The 17977-nt window shown below is 34.7% G+C and overlaps 1 protein-coding gene across 1 annotated transcript in view; it reads right to left on the minus strand.

Moving 5' to 3' along the window:
- Positions 1 to 17977, minus strand: part of LOC109089605 (microtubule-associated serine/threonine-protein kinase 4-like) — a 111345-nt gene that overhangs the window by 77123 nt on the left and 16245 nt on the right. The window contains 2 exon segments of the mRNA XM_042750781.1: positions 4038 to 4165; positions 8824 to 8977. Of these exon segments, the coding sequence (XP_042606715.1) occupies positions 4038 to 4165; positions 8824 to 8977 (282 nt within the window).

Below are 17977 nucleotides of genomic sequence, written 5' to 3' on the forward strand. Positions count from 1 at the left end.
GTACACATGCAACACCACAATATCCCTCGATGAATATATTCCCACTGAAGCACAATCAATTTTTTCTTCTTGTTAAACTGTTTCTTCTCAGAGTTCCTCTGAAGAGGACTCAATAAAAAGCAGAAAGCATAGTAAACACAAAATCCCCTTGATAAAACAGTGAGATATCCAAAATGATCATTGCAGGAAAAAAAACTGACCCAACTGATTCCAACAACACAAACAGTTTACAAATTTCCTGAATATCCAAACAGACCAAAGCAAAAACCCATATACCTTCCACATGAGGTTTTCAAAGGGAAAACAGATAAGCTCCCTCTGTGTGTGAGGAATATCTTTCCAAGGTCACATATGAACCGTCAGCCTACTCCACAGGCACTCGTTTTCACTAAACAGCGTTAACATTCCCAAGACATACTCCTTCCCTTTGTATTTTGCAGGAGGGGAACATCCAAAAAGATAGTGTGGGAATGGCGCAGAGGAAAAGGCCATTAGCAATTCAATGGGGAGTCGTCGCAAAGCGGGAAGGCCCAGCCATCATTGATTTTCAGGGAGACTGATTTAAAAGCAGGGTCATGTAAACGTTCTGATAAAGCCAAAGCAGTCGAAATGATACCAAACACTGAGAGACGTGGTTCTATTAACAATTTTTTTTGGTAATGCAACAGCATATACACACTGGAAAATCAGGAGAAAATTCTAACTTTTTTTTTTTTTTTTTAAATTGTTGAATAAAGTCAAAATAAAATAAAGTTATTTTTGTTTTCTTTGCATACAAAAAGAATTCTCATTGTTTCATAAAATTCAGAATGAACCACTGATGGCAGATGGACTATTCTGATGATGTCTCTCATTCTTTTCTGGACCTTGACAGTGTAAGTTACTTGGCAGTCAATGGGACAGTCACAAGCCTCCCGGTTTTCATCAAAAATATCTTAAATTGTGTTCTTGAAGACGAACAAACCTTTTACGGGTTTGGAACGACATGGGGGTAAAGTGATTAATGACAAAATTTTCATTTTGGGGTGGAGTAACCCTTTAATGAATATTTCAATCCTTCTTTAAATTAAAAAAGTATTTAAATTGTAGAAATTTTATGATGGATTTTTAGTCTAGGTCTGGGAAAGGGGTAAAATGACAATCTATGCAAAAAATACATTTGAAAAGTAGCATGAAGACATGATGAAAAGTTTCCAATCACAGTCTCTTGACATTTCACATACTGCACTTAACACATTTGTTACAGTTGCCTGATTGTTTCAAGACAAGATGAAAATATTAAACATAGTTAAAGGGAAAGTTCATCCAAAAAATGAAAATTCTGTCATTAATTACTCGCCCTCATGCCGATCCAAACCCATAAGACCTTCGTTCATTTTTGTAAGAAAAATATCCATATTGAAAGCATTATAATCAATTTAATCTAGCTTGTGCCAACAGTTGTACACAGAAGCAGCGTCGGGACCATGATGTATGGGGTCAGCGTTGCGCATGCTCCGGTGAGTCTCGTGAAGAATAACGTTTGTTAACAGGAGCAAAGGAAGCAAATAGAAAACCAGTCTCGTCTTGGCTTATATCGAAATCCTCTGACATTCTTCTTTACAAATCCTTGTTTTGTACTTCTAATAAGTGACCATTGTTTGTTTTGATGTTCCCCTACACTTCCGCATTCATCACTTCTGAGCGGCGCATGCGCAATGCCGACCTCCATATGTCATCCGCCCGGAACTACTTCTGTGTACAACAGTGACCACAAGCTACATTTAAGTGATTATTATGTTTTAAATATAGATATTTTTCTTACAAAAATGCATCGATTTGCTACAGGAGGTCTTTGTTCACCCCCCAGAGCCATGTAAGACAAAAACTTTTTTTTTTTTTTTTTTTTAATGGATGGGTACTTTTTATTTCACTTCTTTTGGACTGACGCACTGCAACACCCGCTGAGTGGCATTAAACAGCTTGAAAGATCAAAGACAATTTTAAATATAACCAAATGTAATTAGAAGCATTTGTTACAGTATTACAGATTTATTTTTGTTATTATTATTTTTACTTTAACAGAACAGAAGGTTCTGGATGAAATTTGGTTCAGGTTTTCCAACTCTCAGCAGCATACCTAATACAGGAAACCAGTAATATGGTTTTAACTGGTTATCTAAGCTGGTCAAAGGCTGTTTATTTCAGCAGGGGAGAAGGAGAGAGACGCAGGAGGCCACAATGAAAGCAGATCGGATACAGCCGCTAAATAAATGACATTCTGTTTGTTGCAGCATTGACCCTGCTCTCTGTGGTCATTAATTTCAATCAGGCACCCAACATGGAACCTGGACCTCTGTTTTCCACGGCTCAGAAGAGGCAAATAAGACATGGCAGTTTCTCAGGATATCTTCACAGCATCCAGATCAACACAGACAAAAATAATGTTTAAAAAAAAAAACTCCTCTAATCTTGAAGATATTTGGTTAAAAAATAATGGAATAGGTGTATGGCTGTATTAAAGTCGGCATGGCTCTTCGTAAACAAAAAGATGTCTTACAGACAAACTAAATTATATTTTTACTACTAGATAAACAAATATGGGTTTTCTTCAGTGAGCAATGCTGATATATATGGGGTATTACGCAATTTAATGATGCAATTGAGAAATAAAAAATATTTGTATCAATTAATTATTTGCTTCTCAATACTGTATATACACTCAAAAAAAGAAAAGGAAAAAAAAAAGATGAAAAAAGAAAATGGGTCCTCATTAAAGTGACTGTCAGTAGACTTTACATCATGTTTAAAGGTTTAGTTCATGCTATAAATGAAAATAAATTTATTTTCTCATCTTCATGTTTTTCATATACCCACAGGATATTTCATACCCTTAGTCCATCTTCTAAACACAAATGAAGATATTTTTAATATTTTAATCTCATTTTTTCTATCAATTGAAAGTACACTGAACCAAAACTTTCAAAAAACTGTTCAAAAAGCTGTTCATAAAAACATTGTACAAGTAATCTATAGAAATCAAACAGTTTAATCCAAGTCCTCTATTTTTCATTTAACACTGATCAATGTACATACACAGAGCACATAAAATATGGTAAACAGAAGCTCAACAGTGTGTGCTCGACGCACAAGACCAAACCTTATTGGTTTGCATTGTATGGAGATCATGGCTGGACAAAAACAATGAGAGAATATTAAAAATATCATCTTGTGTTCTGAAGAGTTAATCATGACAGATTTTAAATTTTTAGGTGAATTACAGTATCAATTTAAATCAGCCAAGCAGTAAAATCCAACAAAAGAAACATTTCAGTTTAAAATTTATCAAGCAGGCAGAGTGCTTCTCCAAGTAGCTACAATCCCGAATTTCTTTAGACTACGCAATTTGTAAATATTGCTCTTCTCACGAGTCAAATGCAGTACTTCTATAGGAGTTTGACAGCCTCTGGTCACCATTTTAACTGTAATGAATAGAGCAGCCTGGACATTCTGCAAAATAACTCCATAAGTGTAACACTGAAGCCAAGTAGATTCAGCATTTTTATGTGAAATGTCCTTTTAATCATTAAGTCCTTTTTAATACTCGATCATACATCTGATTGTTGCATTACTGTTGCACACCATAGACAACAAAAGTGGATTTTTCCTGGCAGCAGAGGTCTGGCATGTCAGTTCATAAAAACTGGAACTATGTTGAGTGCCACAAAGGGTCATTCAATGCGTTTTGGGACATTTCTTTGGATGATTGAGTTTTATATATTTTTCTAATTAATTACTGGCTAATATTTTCAATTTTTCATATTCATTGAGTTCGCTTCTATGACAAAAGAAAAAAATGCAACATGCTAAAAAGCAACATCCTGCTAGTCAACTGTACAGAAATGAAAGGGTTCTTTATCACAATGAAGTCCATCAGAACAGGCCAAAACATGTTACTATTAGTGTCAGTGATACAGCAGTGCTCCCTAGTGTTTGAGCAGGGAGGCTACCACATGATATCAGGTGAAACATTTTTTTTTTTTTTGTGGTATACTAACCAGGCTTGCCGTGAGAGAGGGTGCAGATTTGCCTAGGGTCTGTGAGCGCATGCGCACCAGGTTGGTGGTCTCTGAGCCCGTAGCTGAGCATGTCTGCTGGGTTGAGGCATAGGGCAGCAGGTACTTCCCTGAAAAAAAAAAAAAAAAAAAAGAAAACATTTGTAAATCTAGAGTACATCAAATTTCCAAGGGATTTTTATTTTTTTGTTTTTTGTTTCGTTTTTTTTGTAGTAGCATACTAAACAAAACGTGTTCGTGTTAACTAATAATCTTATCTGTACAGACAAGAACAGAGAGGATTCTGGGAGTGTCTCGATATTTCACAGGCAGTGACTCACTGGTGCTTCATAACGGACAAGTCATAACAAACATATGCTATTCAACATGAGCCAAATGACAGCATCTATACACATGTGAATGGTGAGAAGCAAAAGTCTTACTGTGTCCAGTAAGCTTATTGTGTATATTGGGTGTCATTATTATTCATTTTAAAATTGTGTTTTGACAATTAAGTTGATAGACAAAGCATAATCCTAGTATAAGAGATTAATCTGAAGGGCAAATTTATTCTATGACTTGTATGCAGGCATATGAATATACTTATCTTCCCATATATTTAATTTAAGATAGAGTAGTATGTCATAGCAGCTTGTGAATTCAAACTGAATTATTTCACTTATTTAGCCACTCAAAAAAGCCATTATTTTTTACCCCACAAATCTAAAATGTATCCTCAAAAAATAATAATAATAATAATAATAAAATAAATAAAAAAAATACAATAATACTATTAATACAATACAATAATAATACAATGTCACAGATCACCATTTTCCAGAGACACTCATATTACCCAGTGGGGCATCTGTCCCTATTTTACACTACTGTTCAAAATGAGGGCATTTATTGGGACACTGTTTGTCAAATATTAGTGCATAATATTCATAATTAATGAGATGAACTACTGTACTCCCGTGGTAACTCTGCTAGGACAGTAGTGTGAAGTTTAGGAGAACTGACTTCACACATCCACTAAAAAAAAAGAAAGACACTCTGATAGACCGATTATCAGCTCATATGCAAGCCCTTCACACTGTGTCGACTGATCCTGTTCCAGCCCCCCGTCGATCTATTCAGAGTTTAGATTGATAATCTAATACGCCTTCATAACACTGAGCTGCCATACCAAATGTAATTTGTTGGTTGAGAAGTAAATTAAACTAAATTAAATCTGTTAGAACCAAATTATATACAGAGCAATATTATACATTTACGCTGTTGTGATCATATATTTCTGGAATTGTTTTAATGGTGCATTATATGCTGTGTAAAACTGTGACTCGTTATTTTAAATGGTTTGTAGGCTATCTGAAAGAAGCAAATATTTGATGTGTTATTTCCAAATAACTGCTAATATGGCAAATAATGCATTAGCAAGGGGATTGGTAGAAATATTATTACAATCTATGAGTACGATTTTATGTTTTCTGAAGAAAATGTGAGTGGTGCTTGCCCATGAGAGGCAAGATAAAACAAAAAAAAAAAAAAAAAAAAAAGAAGAACAGCAGGGGCTGTAAGGCCATGACAAAAGCATCACCATAGTGTTCATTTCAATTTATTTGAGTCAAGACAATATGAGAGATGATTACTACAAATATAAAATGCAATCAAATGTATTAAACAGAACTTCTTCATGTGATTAAAATAGATTTATCTGACCATTTGTATTACATGTCTGTTCATGCATATCTGTCCTGCTCTTCACTTGATGTTTTATGTTTCAAATGTTCTTTAGGATTAATGTCCTTTACATGTGAATCAGCAGCTGTTTGTCCTTTCATACTAAATCTTCTCAGAACAATCTTCTCCCTGGCAACTAGCAAAACCTCACTGCTGTTAGGTTTACTGTATAATAAAAACGCATAGACTAAAAAAAAAAAAAATAAACTGAATTATCACTTTGCAGTTTTCAGTGTAGGAGATGTGAGATGATCCTTTTAAAAAAAAAAAAAAAACCTTTCATATTTTCTTCTAACAGACTTTCAGTTCAGCTATAGCATGGTTTCCCAGACAACCTATTGCTAACCCGTATTTATGTGTTTGTGGGCTCTACATGGTCACAGAGCCAGGTCAAAAAAACAGGATACGTAGGAGGAAAATTGCAATTCCTGCTCAATGTGAAACAGCTTCCATATAGTCATCATCCACAGAACTGAGGAAATGCCAGCTAGACATCCTCAGCACATTTCAACACTGTGCCCGATGTACCTGATACAAAATATCAGACCCTGAGGAACAGCGAGACAAACACCGAGCAGAACAGTATGTAGTCGAATACAGTGGCTACAATGTCCTGTCTAATGAAAACAGGATAATGAAGCTCTGAGGAGCCAAATCCTAAACAGACAAATATTAAATGAAATGGCAGTTTGGCTATTTTGTTTATTTTAAACACACTTTCTTTTTATTTTTAATCAAATCTGAGAGAATCAAACACTGTCCCTCCATTGAAAGTGTTCATCAAAAATGATGAAACTTTAAAACTTTCAAAAAGAGTTCAATAAATAAATCCATATGAATCAAGTGGTTTACTCAAATCCCTCTGAAGAGACATAATCGCTTCATAAGAGTAACACATTTAATTTAGGCTTTTATTCACAAATAAATATTGATCCGCAAGCTCAACCATACTTGCTTCACACACAGGAACAAACCTTATTGGCTCTTGTGGAAGCTCAAAGGTGCTGGCGTCACTGGATCTCATGCATCAAGAAAGCATGCTTGAGCTTCCGTGACCAAATCTGAAAGGCTGATCAATGTTTGTAAAATCTGAGTCTCTTCAGAAGACTTGGATTAAACCGTTCAGTTCATATGGATATTTTTTGATTTCACAGAGTTTTGGGTGAACAGACTTTTAATGGACAATAGGGATATGCCGGTATCAAATTTTCCTGTTGCGATTAATTGATAATGTTTTGTCACAGTATGCGGTATTATCACGGTATTGAAATTAAGTTTCAAAAAAGTTTTCAAAATACAGTAAAACAGGTTAAATAACTTTTTTCTTATAACAAAAATAACTGAACATTTAAATACAATGCAAAAAATATATTCAAAGTTAAAAGTTTTACACTGATTAAAGTGCAAAAGAACTTTAAAGACCCATAGGTATCACTTTACAATAAGACCTCATTAGTTAACCTTCGTTAATGCATTAACATTCACAATGAGCAATAGCTACATTTGCTACAGAAGTTACTAATCTTTGTTAAAAAAAAATTCAAGTCTTAGCTCATGTTAGCTCATTAGATAAAGTTGCAACTTTAGATTTTAACAATGTATTAAATATTGGAATATCTAAGATTAATGAATGTTCAGAAGAATTTTTCATTGGCAGTTTGTTAACTAAAGAAGCCCTAATGTAAAGTGTGAACGAACAATAAAGAATCAAAACACTTTCAAACAATATCTAGGGCATGTTGTAGTCAAGATTAAAATGGAAAAATTTTATGGAAATATATAAATATTATTTTATATTATTTAAACGTTTAGAAAGTAGCAGCTGCTTTTATTTATGGGGTTTCCAGGGTAAGGGCTGCATTTCCTGCAGTTTAGCGCCATCTGCTGTCAGAGAGTGAATGTGCTTTCATTCAGCGCGTCTCTCACGTGTTCCCCCTTGTGCTTCTCTTACGTGCTTGTTTACATCAGAGCACATACTTCTTTCAAGCAGCATACAGCAGTGTTGTGCATTTTGACCAGTTGATGGGAAAAGTATTCTTAAAATGCATTCCAAATTCTGAATAATTTGTAATATATAATTATTCTCGGTATTTAGAAGTGCCCACGATAACAATATCGTGCATATTCATTACCGCGATATATCACATTACCGAATACCGGCACATGTCTAATGGACAACAATCTTTCAGATTTGATTAAAAATATCTTCACTTGTGTTCCAAAGACAAACAAATTTCTTATGGGTTTGGAACGAATACAGGATTTCTGTTTTGTGTGCACAAATCCTTTAAACAAATTATATAATGCAGATAACGTTAAGCACACAAAACATGCACAAAGCAAATAGTTTATTTGTATAGTGCATTTCCCACATGCCGATATTTTCAGTTTTTCATTAAATAAATTTGTTTAGGTTTATAATAAATGCTGATTATAATGAATGGCACTATAATTTGTTTGTTTTATATTTGTGTTTGTATTTGTTTCCCCTCACTCTACAACAAATCCTTTCAATTTAACAGTACACTGTAAACATTTTTACTTTTAATCAAGACATCCTGTTATACAGATGACTTCTGGAATGTATTCAGTGTTTTTTCTCATTTAAAATAAGATAATCCTGTGTTTAAATATATATTTTTTAATAAAGCGAAGTGATACAATTTCAACCCTGTTATCTGTGTTCTGTATTTTGGTTAATGTATTTCCATTCTTAATACTTTTTTTTTTCTTTCGCGTCATCGAGAAATAAACAATTGCTACTACAATTTAAAATATTTAATTGCACCAATAACACTGTCAAACATTTTGAGTTGGAGAGGTCCAACACTTTTTTTTTACTGTACTGAGAAAAGAACAGGAATGAAAAATGTTTATAGTGTTTATAATGTTTGTAGTTTTCTGCCGTGCATTTAAAATGAATAACATTTTACAACTTACAGCATGGGTTTTACATCAAGGAAAAAGTATCATGGATTGTAAAAATAATGTGTTGTGCAATATGACCCTCTTTTCATCTGACTGTACACAAAGGTCAGGGTGTTACCTGTAAGAGCGCCCCCTAGGCTTCCTCTCCGGAGCTGTCTGCCGTCATCACTGAGTTGTCGCTTAAATTTCAGCGCTAAACTGGAGCCATGAGAAACCTCTGGGTTGCTGAACTTGCGGAAGGGCATGGAGGGGGGGTAGAGGATGTCATCCGGCTGGAAGAGAGATGAGATCAACATGGAGTTCAATCTGGGAACCATTACAGGGAAAGATCACTTTAGGAATAGCACTACTGCAGTGTTTACAAAAAAATATTTAACACATGGCTGCGGATCCATTACTGACAATATAGACAATGCATTACTACATTCATAATGTAAAAACGTACTCCAGCTCTAAAATGGCTTGCCTTTTTTGACTGACATCACTATTTATTTTTTTAACCCCATTAAAAGATGCATACCAGTGAATGTCATTTCATGTTGACTGAATTTTCAATGTCAACTTGAATTGATATTAATGTTGCTTTTGATACTGTGATTTTATTATCATTATTTATCATTTCATAAGCATGAACATATTTTTAATATTTTTTAATGCTATGTGAGAAAAAAACAATTTATATAACCAACGACTTCCTTCACTTTTAGTTCATTTGAGGTTACCCTTTCACCCCCTCCAGCATTCAACGAACAAAACAAGCACTTTTCTCATACAGATAGAATCTTTCCAGACAACCAAACACATCCAAGGCTTTTTCCAGCTTAAATGATAAACACATTAGTGGAAACGTCATTGGAGAAATCCAAGACAACAAACTGTTTATTACCAAAGCAGGTAGGGTAGAATTAAAACCGAAATTGCGATATGGTACAGCGCAATCATCAAATTGCAATAGTCTGCAATTTAAATATGCACTGCATTTTGTTCATTTACACATGAGTAGCTCATGATCTGGTTCGGTTCACAGTAAATGCTGCTCCACACAAACTCATCTCAGCATCTGCTCTGGGTTTCAGTAGCTTATAATGTGCATTTGGCAACATAATATGCACTATCAATCTTCCCAAAGTCATGTCGATACACACACATCACAAAATTTATTGTGGCCAAATTGTGCAGCTCTACATATATGGAATTAAATTAAATCACCATTGCAAATTTGTCAGGATGATAAAAAAAAAAAAAAAAATTCCCAACCAAATGTGACTAAAATATCAAACCTTAAATATCATTAGTTTAAACGTGTTAGAAGCATATATGTGTGGCACATACTATGATAAATGTGTGGCACACTTATACTCAAAGTGAAGTTCAGAATTCAAATACAGTAAACATTTGGCCTTAAGAAAAATACTTTGTTGCTATCACAAACACTACACCACACTGTATGACATAAACGTCCTTTTTTTCCATTGTCAAAAAGAGCTGAAAAGCTTGTGGAGCTAAGTAGCACCTCGCTGCGGAACAATGGAAGAGTAGAGGAAGAGGTTCCTCCCCATGAATATAAACAAATGGAAGCCCAGGGTGTTCTCTAACTGGAAGGGAACTCCCTCTGCTTTGAGGAAAATGATTTATGATACTACACTATGACAGCTTAAAAGAGCTGCATTGATCCACACATATGAAAGCCAAACCCATGCGAGAAGACACAGATCTTAAGGGGAACACTGCCATTAGACCTTATGGAATAAGTTCACCTCCACCTGGGACCAGTAAAGTGGATGTACTGTAGCATTTCACATTTCCATACTGGTAGTAAATATGTAATATTTTTGGCACTGGCCAAAAAAATAAAAAATAAATAAAAATAAATAAATAAATACAGACAACTCTGAGACAATAACCCTACACAGCTGAGTCCTCAGGTCTTTCAAAAGTCTAAAGTGTTTTGGCAATAGTGATTCGGAACCAATGAGAGGAAGTGGAAGTCCAGAGGTACAGATTGGTTATGTCACATGCTTAATCTCAGACAGGAAGACTGGACCAAGTCTAGCTTCATGAGACTATTCTGGCCAAAAACGGTCAGTTTGGACCAGAAGACACCTTCTGACTAGAGTAGGTACAAATGATCTGAAATAAATTATACCAAAAAATGCACTGGTTTGCAATTAAGTGGCAGCTCATTTAAACACTGGCACAGCATTCTCTCCGAAATGTTGTACAATATCAAAGAAAACAGTGGGAAAGTTGTGTAGACTTCATGTATTTTGTTTTATAGAGACTTTTAAAACATTAAAGAAATATTTTAATGACAATATTTATGCTTATTATGAATATTTTGATTCGAGAAAAAAATATTTTTATTTATTTATTTATTTAATCTTGGCAATGTTGTCCAATGAAACAATGTTTATATTAAAGGAAATGAAAACAAATACAGTGAATGTAACCGTGTATGCTATATATTATGTGCAAAAAAAAATTACATTACATTACATTCTAACTCTGTAACATTACAATCCATTAAAAAAAAAAAAAAAATAAAAAAAAAAAAAAAAACTTGCTTTTAAAAGCATTAGGTTACTTTAAAACCTTTACAATAAAGCATGTCTAATGTTTAGGACAAACTGGATTATGCACTTTCCTGTGTCCTCTGCTATTTTTCAGATGCACTCAAATCAAACTATATCGATATAAACGGTATTGCCTCATTCCATATCATTTATAAAAATATATTGATATATCATACAAACTTGATATACCGCCCAGCCCTAATGATGGGTAGAAAAAAAAGACACCCAGTCAAATGAACACAAAGTAAATATTTTCAGGAAGTCCTCATAATTATACACTAAAAAAGTTTATTTACAATTTAAAGAACTTGCTTAAGACTTAGGCAAGATTTTTGTGCTCCTGAATGAATCACATAATGAGCAGTAAGACGAAGGTATCATTTCTGGGCACCTCCACTCTCACAGCGCAACATTCTGACCCAAATACTGCACATTTGCCAGAGTGCTCAGGAAGACAAGTCAAGGTGAGCTGGAACAGGAGGAAACGTGCCTCACAGCCAAGTTTACACAAAAAAGGCAGGCTTGCAACTAATATTTTTATCATAAACTGCTAAAACTGAACTTTGTGTCATGTTTATGAAAAACTATTCTGAATTTTGATGAAGAGCTACGAGGCATACTCATCAAAAGGCAAAAGCTATTTTTTATGATTTATTAAATCAACCACCTGGAGCAATCTGGCTTTATGCCCAATGCTGACAGCAGAACTCAGCATCTCTCCAGTTCATGCAACATCCTTCTAAAAGATATAAACATGCTAAATGTTGGAATTAATCTTTACACCAAATACTGAAATCAAACTTTTTTTGTTTTGTATTTTGAATTTTTGTATTTCTGTTTGGAACTGATTGATGGTGAGCCTCACTGATCTCAGCTTATGCACCTCAGTTTAAAAAAAAAAAATAGTGCTAAATTTGGTCAATATTAAATAAATAATATGTGAAGAAATGCAGTGTTTATCACACTACTGTGCTTTAAGGTTTTAGCAGGCAGTTTGTTTTGAACAGCTTATATTTTGTACAAAATGGCAAAAAGTCACACTTGTGGTGTTGCACACACAATTTTGCTCTATACACCTTTGGAAATTATTTGCAGAATGATGCCCACAAGGTAGTTTCACGTAGTTTCAAAAGTCAAAATTAATCGTATGCAAAGAAATTCTGTTGTCTGAGCAGAGACAAACTTAAGTATAATACCCCTTTCCAATATGTACTTCCACCACCCCTTTCACATACTAGACCACAAAAATGTGTGCTCCTCAGCTAAAATGGGGTAAGATGTGATATAATCATGCACAGAAAGCAAAAGGTTCATGTTCAAAAAAATGCAATGTTTTCCCTAAAGCAAAAAAATTTGCCTGCTATATAGAATAAGAATCATGTCATTGACCTGAAGTGTACAGTAAATATTATAAGATATTCTATGCTTCTTCTGTAGTTAGTATAAAAGCAGCCAAACTTTTTGTTTTTATTATTTTCATTTGAAATTATTAATTTATTGAAAAACTGAAAAATGCACGAAAATACAATGTATGAGCTTGCATAGTCTAAAATACATACAAAACAGCAAAAAATGCTAAAATAAATTAAAGGGCCATAAGGTCAAACATGTCAAGGTGAAATGACAGCCCTGGTGTTACAAAACAGAAAATAGCCTCATTAATAGTATGATTAAAAAAGTAAACAAATACAATATATTAAAAAAAAAAAAAAAAAAAAGCTCTATAAATATTTCTTGATGAATAATCAATATTTGATTAGAAAAAAAAAAAAACTTTGCAAATAATGGTTGTACACAAGGAAAATGTTTCCTCTTGACTTTTAGATTTAAAGATTTAAACTCTTCTTTAAATATTTAAATAAAATTGTATAATTATTTTTCAAAACAAAATGAAACTAATATAAAACCAAGTTTATGTACGTACTTAAAACCAAGTGTATGTACGTAGCAACCACACACATGCATGTGTACATTTATATAAAATCCTATTTGACAATAATCCTGCTTCGCTGAGAATAGAAATCTGACTTGTTGATACAAACACACATAGTCTATACAAATTCAAAGTACACAATGTGTCCATTGTCTCACTGAATTATGACTCATATTTTGTTCCCATTATGTCAATGTCTTTGAGTTGAGCTAAATCCAAATTTGCTGTCTACTGTATAAAATATAGAAAAATATCTGAGAAAAACACTATTTAGCACATCCTAATATAGAATTTTTTTTTTTTTTTTTTTTTTTTTTTTAATGCATAAAACGTTTGTCTCAACCACAAAGGATCTATGCAAACCAGCAAGAAATAGCATACAGTCTACTGCATGACTTCATAATTAAAGCAAACCTACACCTTCAGCAAACAAAAACTGTGCCTGCAGAACAAGAGCTTATAATGTATTACTCGCTGTTTGTTTTCTTGAGGCGGTAATTTTTAACCCAGGCCTGCTGGACACAAAATAAGATAACATCTCTATATGACTTACCATATATAAACATGACTTCATATTTGCTCACTGGCCAAAGTTTCTTTACATAACTCAACTGTCCATCTATAATAAAAAACAAACAATAATGTAAAATACCCATCATGCATTTTGGCCGTGCAGACGGTTTAAACTATGACTCACAGTTACAGTACAATTCATTTCTGTGGGACAGAAGTAAAGCAAGAGTTACAACTTTATTGTCCATTTTATTATGTCTCTGTTCCTTGATTGTAGATCAGATCGCAGCCAATACAAATTTCATTTTGGGACTTTGTGATGTCTAAAGCTTTAATACATCTCTCTCTGACCACGCCTTCTTCATGAACTTGAAAAAAGATTACCTGGGATTTACACTTTTGTTTATAGTAGGATTTCAAACAAACAGATATGAAAGTTTATATAATTACATAACTCAAGGAGAGAATTCAGTCCTGAAATTCTAAGAGGATTAACGGTGTGCATCAGTAAAAAATTCACATAAACCATCTTTCCTTGCAGTCTGGCTGATTATGAAGGACAGATACACTGCATGGAGTTAAAGAGCAGGTCACATGGGTTTTTGAAAATTTTTAATGTAGCGATCCTAAATGAAAACAATCTGCAAAGTTGTTAATCAAAAAAGTGCATGATAAATAAAGATATTGTCTCTCAAAAGAGAGAGTTGGTTGTGAATCGCCTTAACGAGTCGTCATATTTTTGAATCTTTTGCCTGTTATGGGTATGCCCACAAACACTTCCGCTAGTTAGTGTGTTTACATCATGTTTAAGCAGACGCTGTGTTCAAGGATACCACAGAAATACAATTCGAACCTTTTATTGTGTGCATGTCATTTTACTAAGGACTGATTCTCTAATCTTGGCTTTTATCTTCGTTGGCTTCTAATCTTCTTAATTTGGATTAACAAGCTCTCTGAACCACAACCTGTAAGTACGATTGATACGTTGTGTACATTTTCAATTGAGTGCTCAAAAAAAGTTTTTGTGCTAATAATGTGATGTATACCTAGTGCAGAATTTAGGCTGAGTATTCAGAGTTAGGCTGGTGCTCCTGTGATACAACTGTTCTGCGTTCTGATTAAAAGTTAAGACAGAGCATATTTTGGCAATCGTTCTTGAAACATAACAGTAGACATATTTTGGTTTACTCTGCTAACGTATCCATCAAGTTAGAGCCGTGCACGGGGGGTGGCCCGGTAACTGAGATGCCCCTCTCACCAATCCCCCCTATCACCCCAGCTCAATTCTGTTTGTTACCGCTCGATAAAGATCCGCAGATTCCGCTAATCCACTCCGTGTTTCCCACCCGCTCCACAGCATCACTCACAATCTGTATGCCGCTCTCTGGAGGGTGGAGACCACAGTCCATGAAGGTCGTTGCATTACCAGGTAGATGCATAACAATCCTTTAGTCAGTGGATGATACACTGAATTAGTAATTAGTTGGTAGTTTTTTGTTTTTATTTTTGTCGGTAATGACTCTGCCTTTTGAAAGTGCTTTACAATTTGTACAAAATATCCATGTTCTTAGAATTAGAATGTCTAATCAAATTATTGTACCCGATCAGATCTAATATAGATAACACCAAATTTGCTGTTGTTGGCACACTTGTAGACAGAAAAAAAAGAAAAAAGAAGACAGCGAGAGAAAGAGTGAAGGGAGGCTGCTAAAGGCAGTTCAACATTGCAAGCACAAATTCAAAGCTCCAGCAAGCCAGCAGGTAAATCATCATTTAGCAGTTTGTCACACTTTAATTCTTGTAATTAAAGGGATAGTTCACCCAAAAATGAAAATTCTGTCATCAGCATTACTCACCCTTATGTCGTTCCAAATCTGTATGAGTTGCTTTTTTATGTTGAACATAAAAGAAGATATTTTGAAGATTGCTGGTAATCAAAGAGTTGGTGGTTCCCACTGACTTCCATAGTAGGAAAAAGAAATAGTATGTAAGTCAATGGGAACCACAAACTGTTTGATTACCAGCAATTGTCAAAATATCTTTTTTTATGTTTAACATAAGAAAGCAACTCATACAGGTTTGGAACGACATGAGGGTGAGTAATGCTGATGACAGGATTTTCATTTTTGGGTGAACTATCCCTTTAAGTACATTTCCTATTATAATTACTTGTCTTGATACTAGTAATCTATAATACATCATATTTTATTAAAACCAAATTAATAATAGGCCTATATATAGTTAAAAAAAAATAGTATTAATGTTCTAAATTAGTTGTTTATTATTATATAATATAGATTTATGCTGTAAAATATTATATTAAATGTCTAATACTTATAGGGGAGAATAGGTAAGATTAGCCCCTTTTTACTTATGTGTAGGGCTGTGCAATTAATCGCATTCGATTGTCCTGCACATCTCGTCAGTAAAGCCATTCCCGTGATTAGTACTAAATCACCATCACCTGCTTTCAGATTGTGCGGCTTTCACTACACAGAGCCGTAGGTCACTCTCAATTCGATTTCAAATGCGATATCGGCTAGCTTGTCAGTGAACTACGGCTCTGTGTAGGGCTGTGCGATTAATCGAAATCGTCATAAAAATCATGATTTGAGCGTGCGCGATTTCTAAATCGGTGTATAGCACGATTTTCTGCAGCCCCGACCTCCCGCAGTATGCTATCCAGTCCAATCAGAATGAAGCGCGCCTAAATGGAGCGCGAGAACAGAACAGACTGGGAATATGCCTACGTAACTCCAGGTTCACACTCTGTGATGCATATTTTTTCCGAGCCCATGTTAACGGATCAGAACGTTCACACTGCACATGGAAAAAGATGCGAAAGATGTGAACAGAAAAGGTTAGAAATAGAAAGGTGCGAAAATAATTTATATCTATAGGAGCATAGAGAGAGTTGTGAATGAACAGGACACAGTTTGAGCGAGAGGAGACACCTTTTAAGTGCGTGCACTCTCTCCAGGCGAGAGCAGCGTGTACCTGAGCACGCATGTCTGGTTTTGTGACAGAACAAAGGAAATCTGCATGCGAGTGGAGAGATTCGTGCTCGCGCATTATTTTAATGTGCTTTCGCGTTACAATAACGCGCTCTCGCTGCTGCTTCTGCACCGCATACACATACTGTATACGCACTACAGACGGAGTACGTGTGAACTTGTATAATGTATAACAAATCTATTTCAACACCTGAGGCACCGCTACAATGACCTCTATGACCAATGCATGGCAAAAAATAATTAAAAAAATCCCTGGACACAGGATTTATTTAATTATTTATTTATGTTTTGGCATATGTCTAGACCGGTGGTTCTGGTGCAAGTCTCGCGGGCCGCACGCATATCATTTACATATTACTTCACCAATACAAACCCACCTGTTTTATAATATTATAGCCTAAATATTATGATATCTAATCGATTACATTCATTGAAATAAATAAATAATTCTGCTCTCCATAAATAAAACACCTGATGCTATCGGGAGTTGACCAATTTTGTGAAATTCGGCTCGGATGGAGTAACAGCACAATGAAGTTGCGATTGTAAGATGCAGTCTGTAAGACGCGCACGGGAGCATGACTTGACGTGCGACATTGCAGAAAATGTTGATCCAAATATGAAAAGCACTTTCAAATTTAATAATATGAAGTTCTCTCCAGAGATGTTTTGCCACATTTCTCCAATTAAGGATGATTGCTGCGTAGTATGGGTGTTTCCTTTTGCCTAAACATCAGTGGTGGGGCAAACCGAAAGTTGATGCCGAAAGTCCAGCACTCTCTTTCACTTCTGATACTGCGACTATTCTTGTTTGTATGTGTTACTTCGTTGACGTTTTCTTTTGGAAATATGTTTCAAATTCATACTGAATGCATTTATGATTGTAAAGCATGTCTGTGTGTGTCAAAATTGTGATTAAAATCGAAATCGCAAAATTGATCAAAGAAATCGCGTTAGGTTTTTTTTGTCCATATCGCACAGCCCTAGCTCTGTGTAATGAATGCCACTCAATCTGAAAGCAGGTGATGGTGATTTAGTACTAATCACTGGACCGGCTTTACTGTCGAGATGCGCATAATAATCGAATGTGATTAATTACACAGCCCTACTTATGTGGTCCTCAAGATTAGGGAAAATGACACAGAAGTACAATGAAAGTATCTAACCTTATCTATCCTATCCTATCCAAATGAAAGTATTTCTATCATTTTAAATGATCAGAATGTATATATGACAAAG

Source organism: Cyprinus carpio, chromosome B23, assembly GCF_018340385.1.
Source record: "Cyprinus carpio isolate SPL01 chromosome B23, ASM1834038v1, whole genome shotgun sequence".
Classification (NCBI taxonomy): Eukaryota; Metazoa; Chordata; class Actinopteri; order Cypriniformes; family Cyprinidae; genus Cyprinus; species Cyprinus carpio.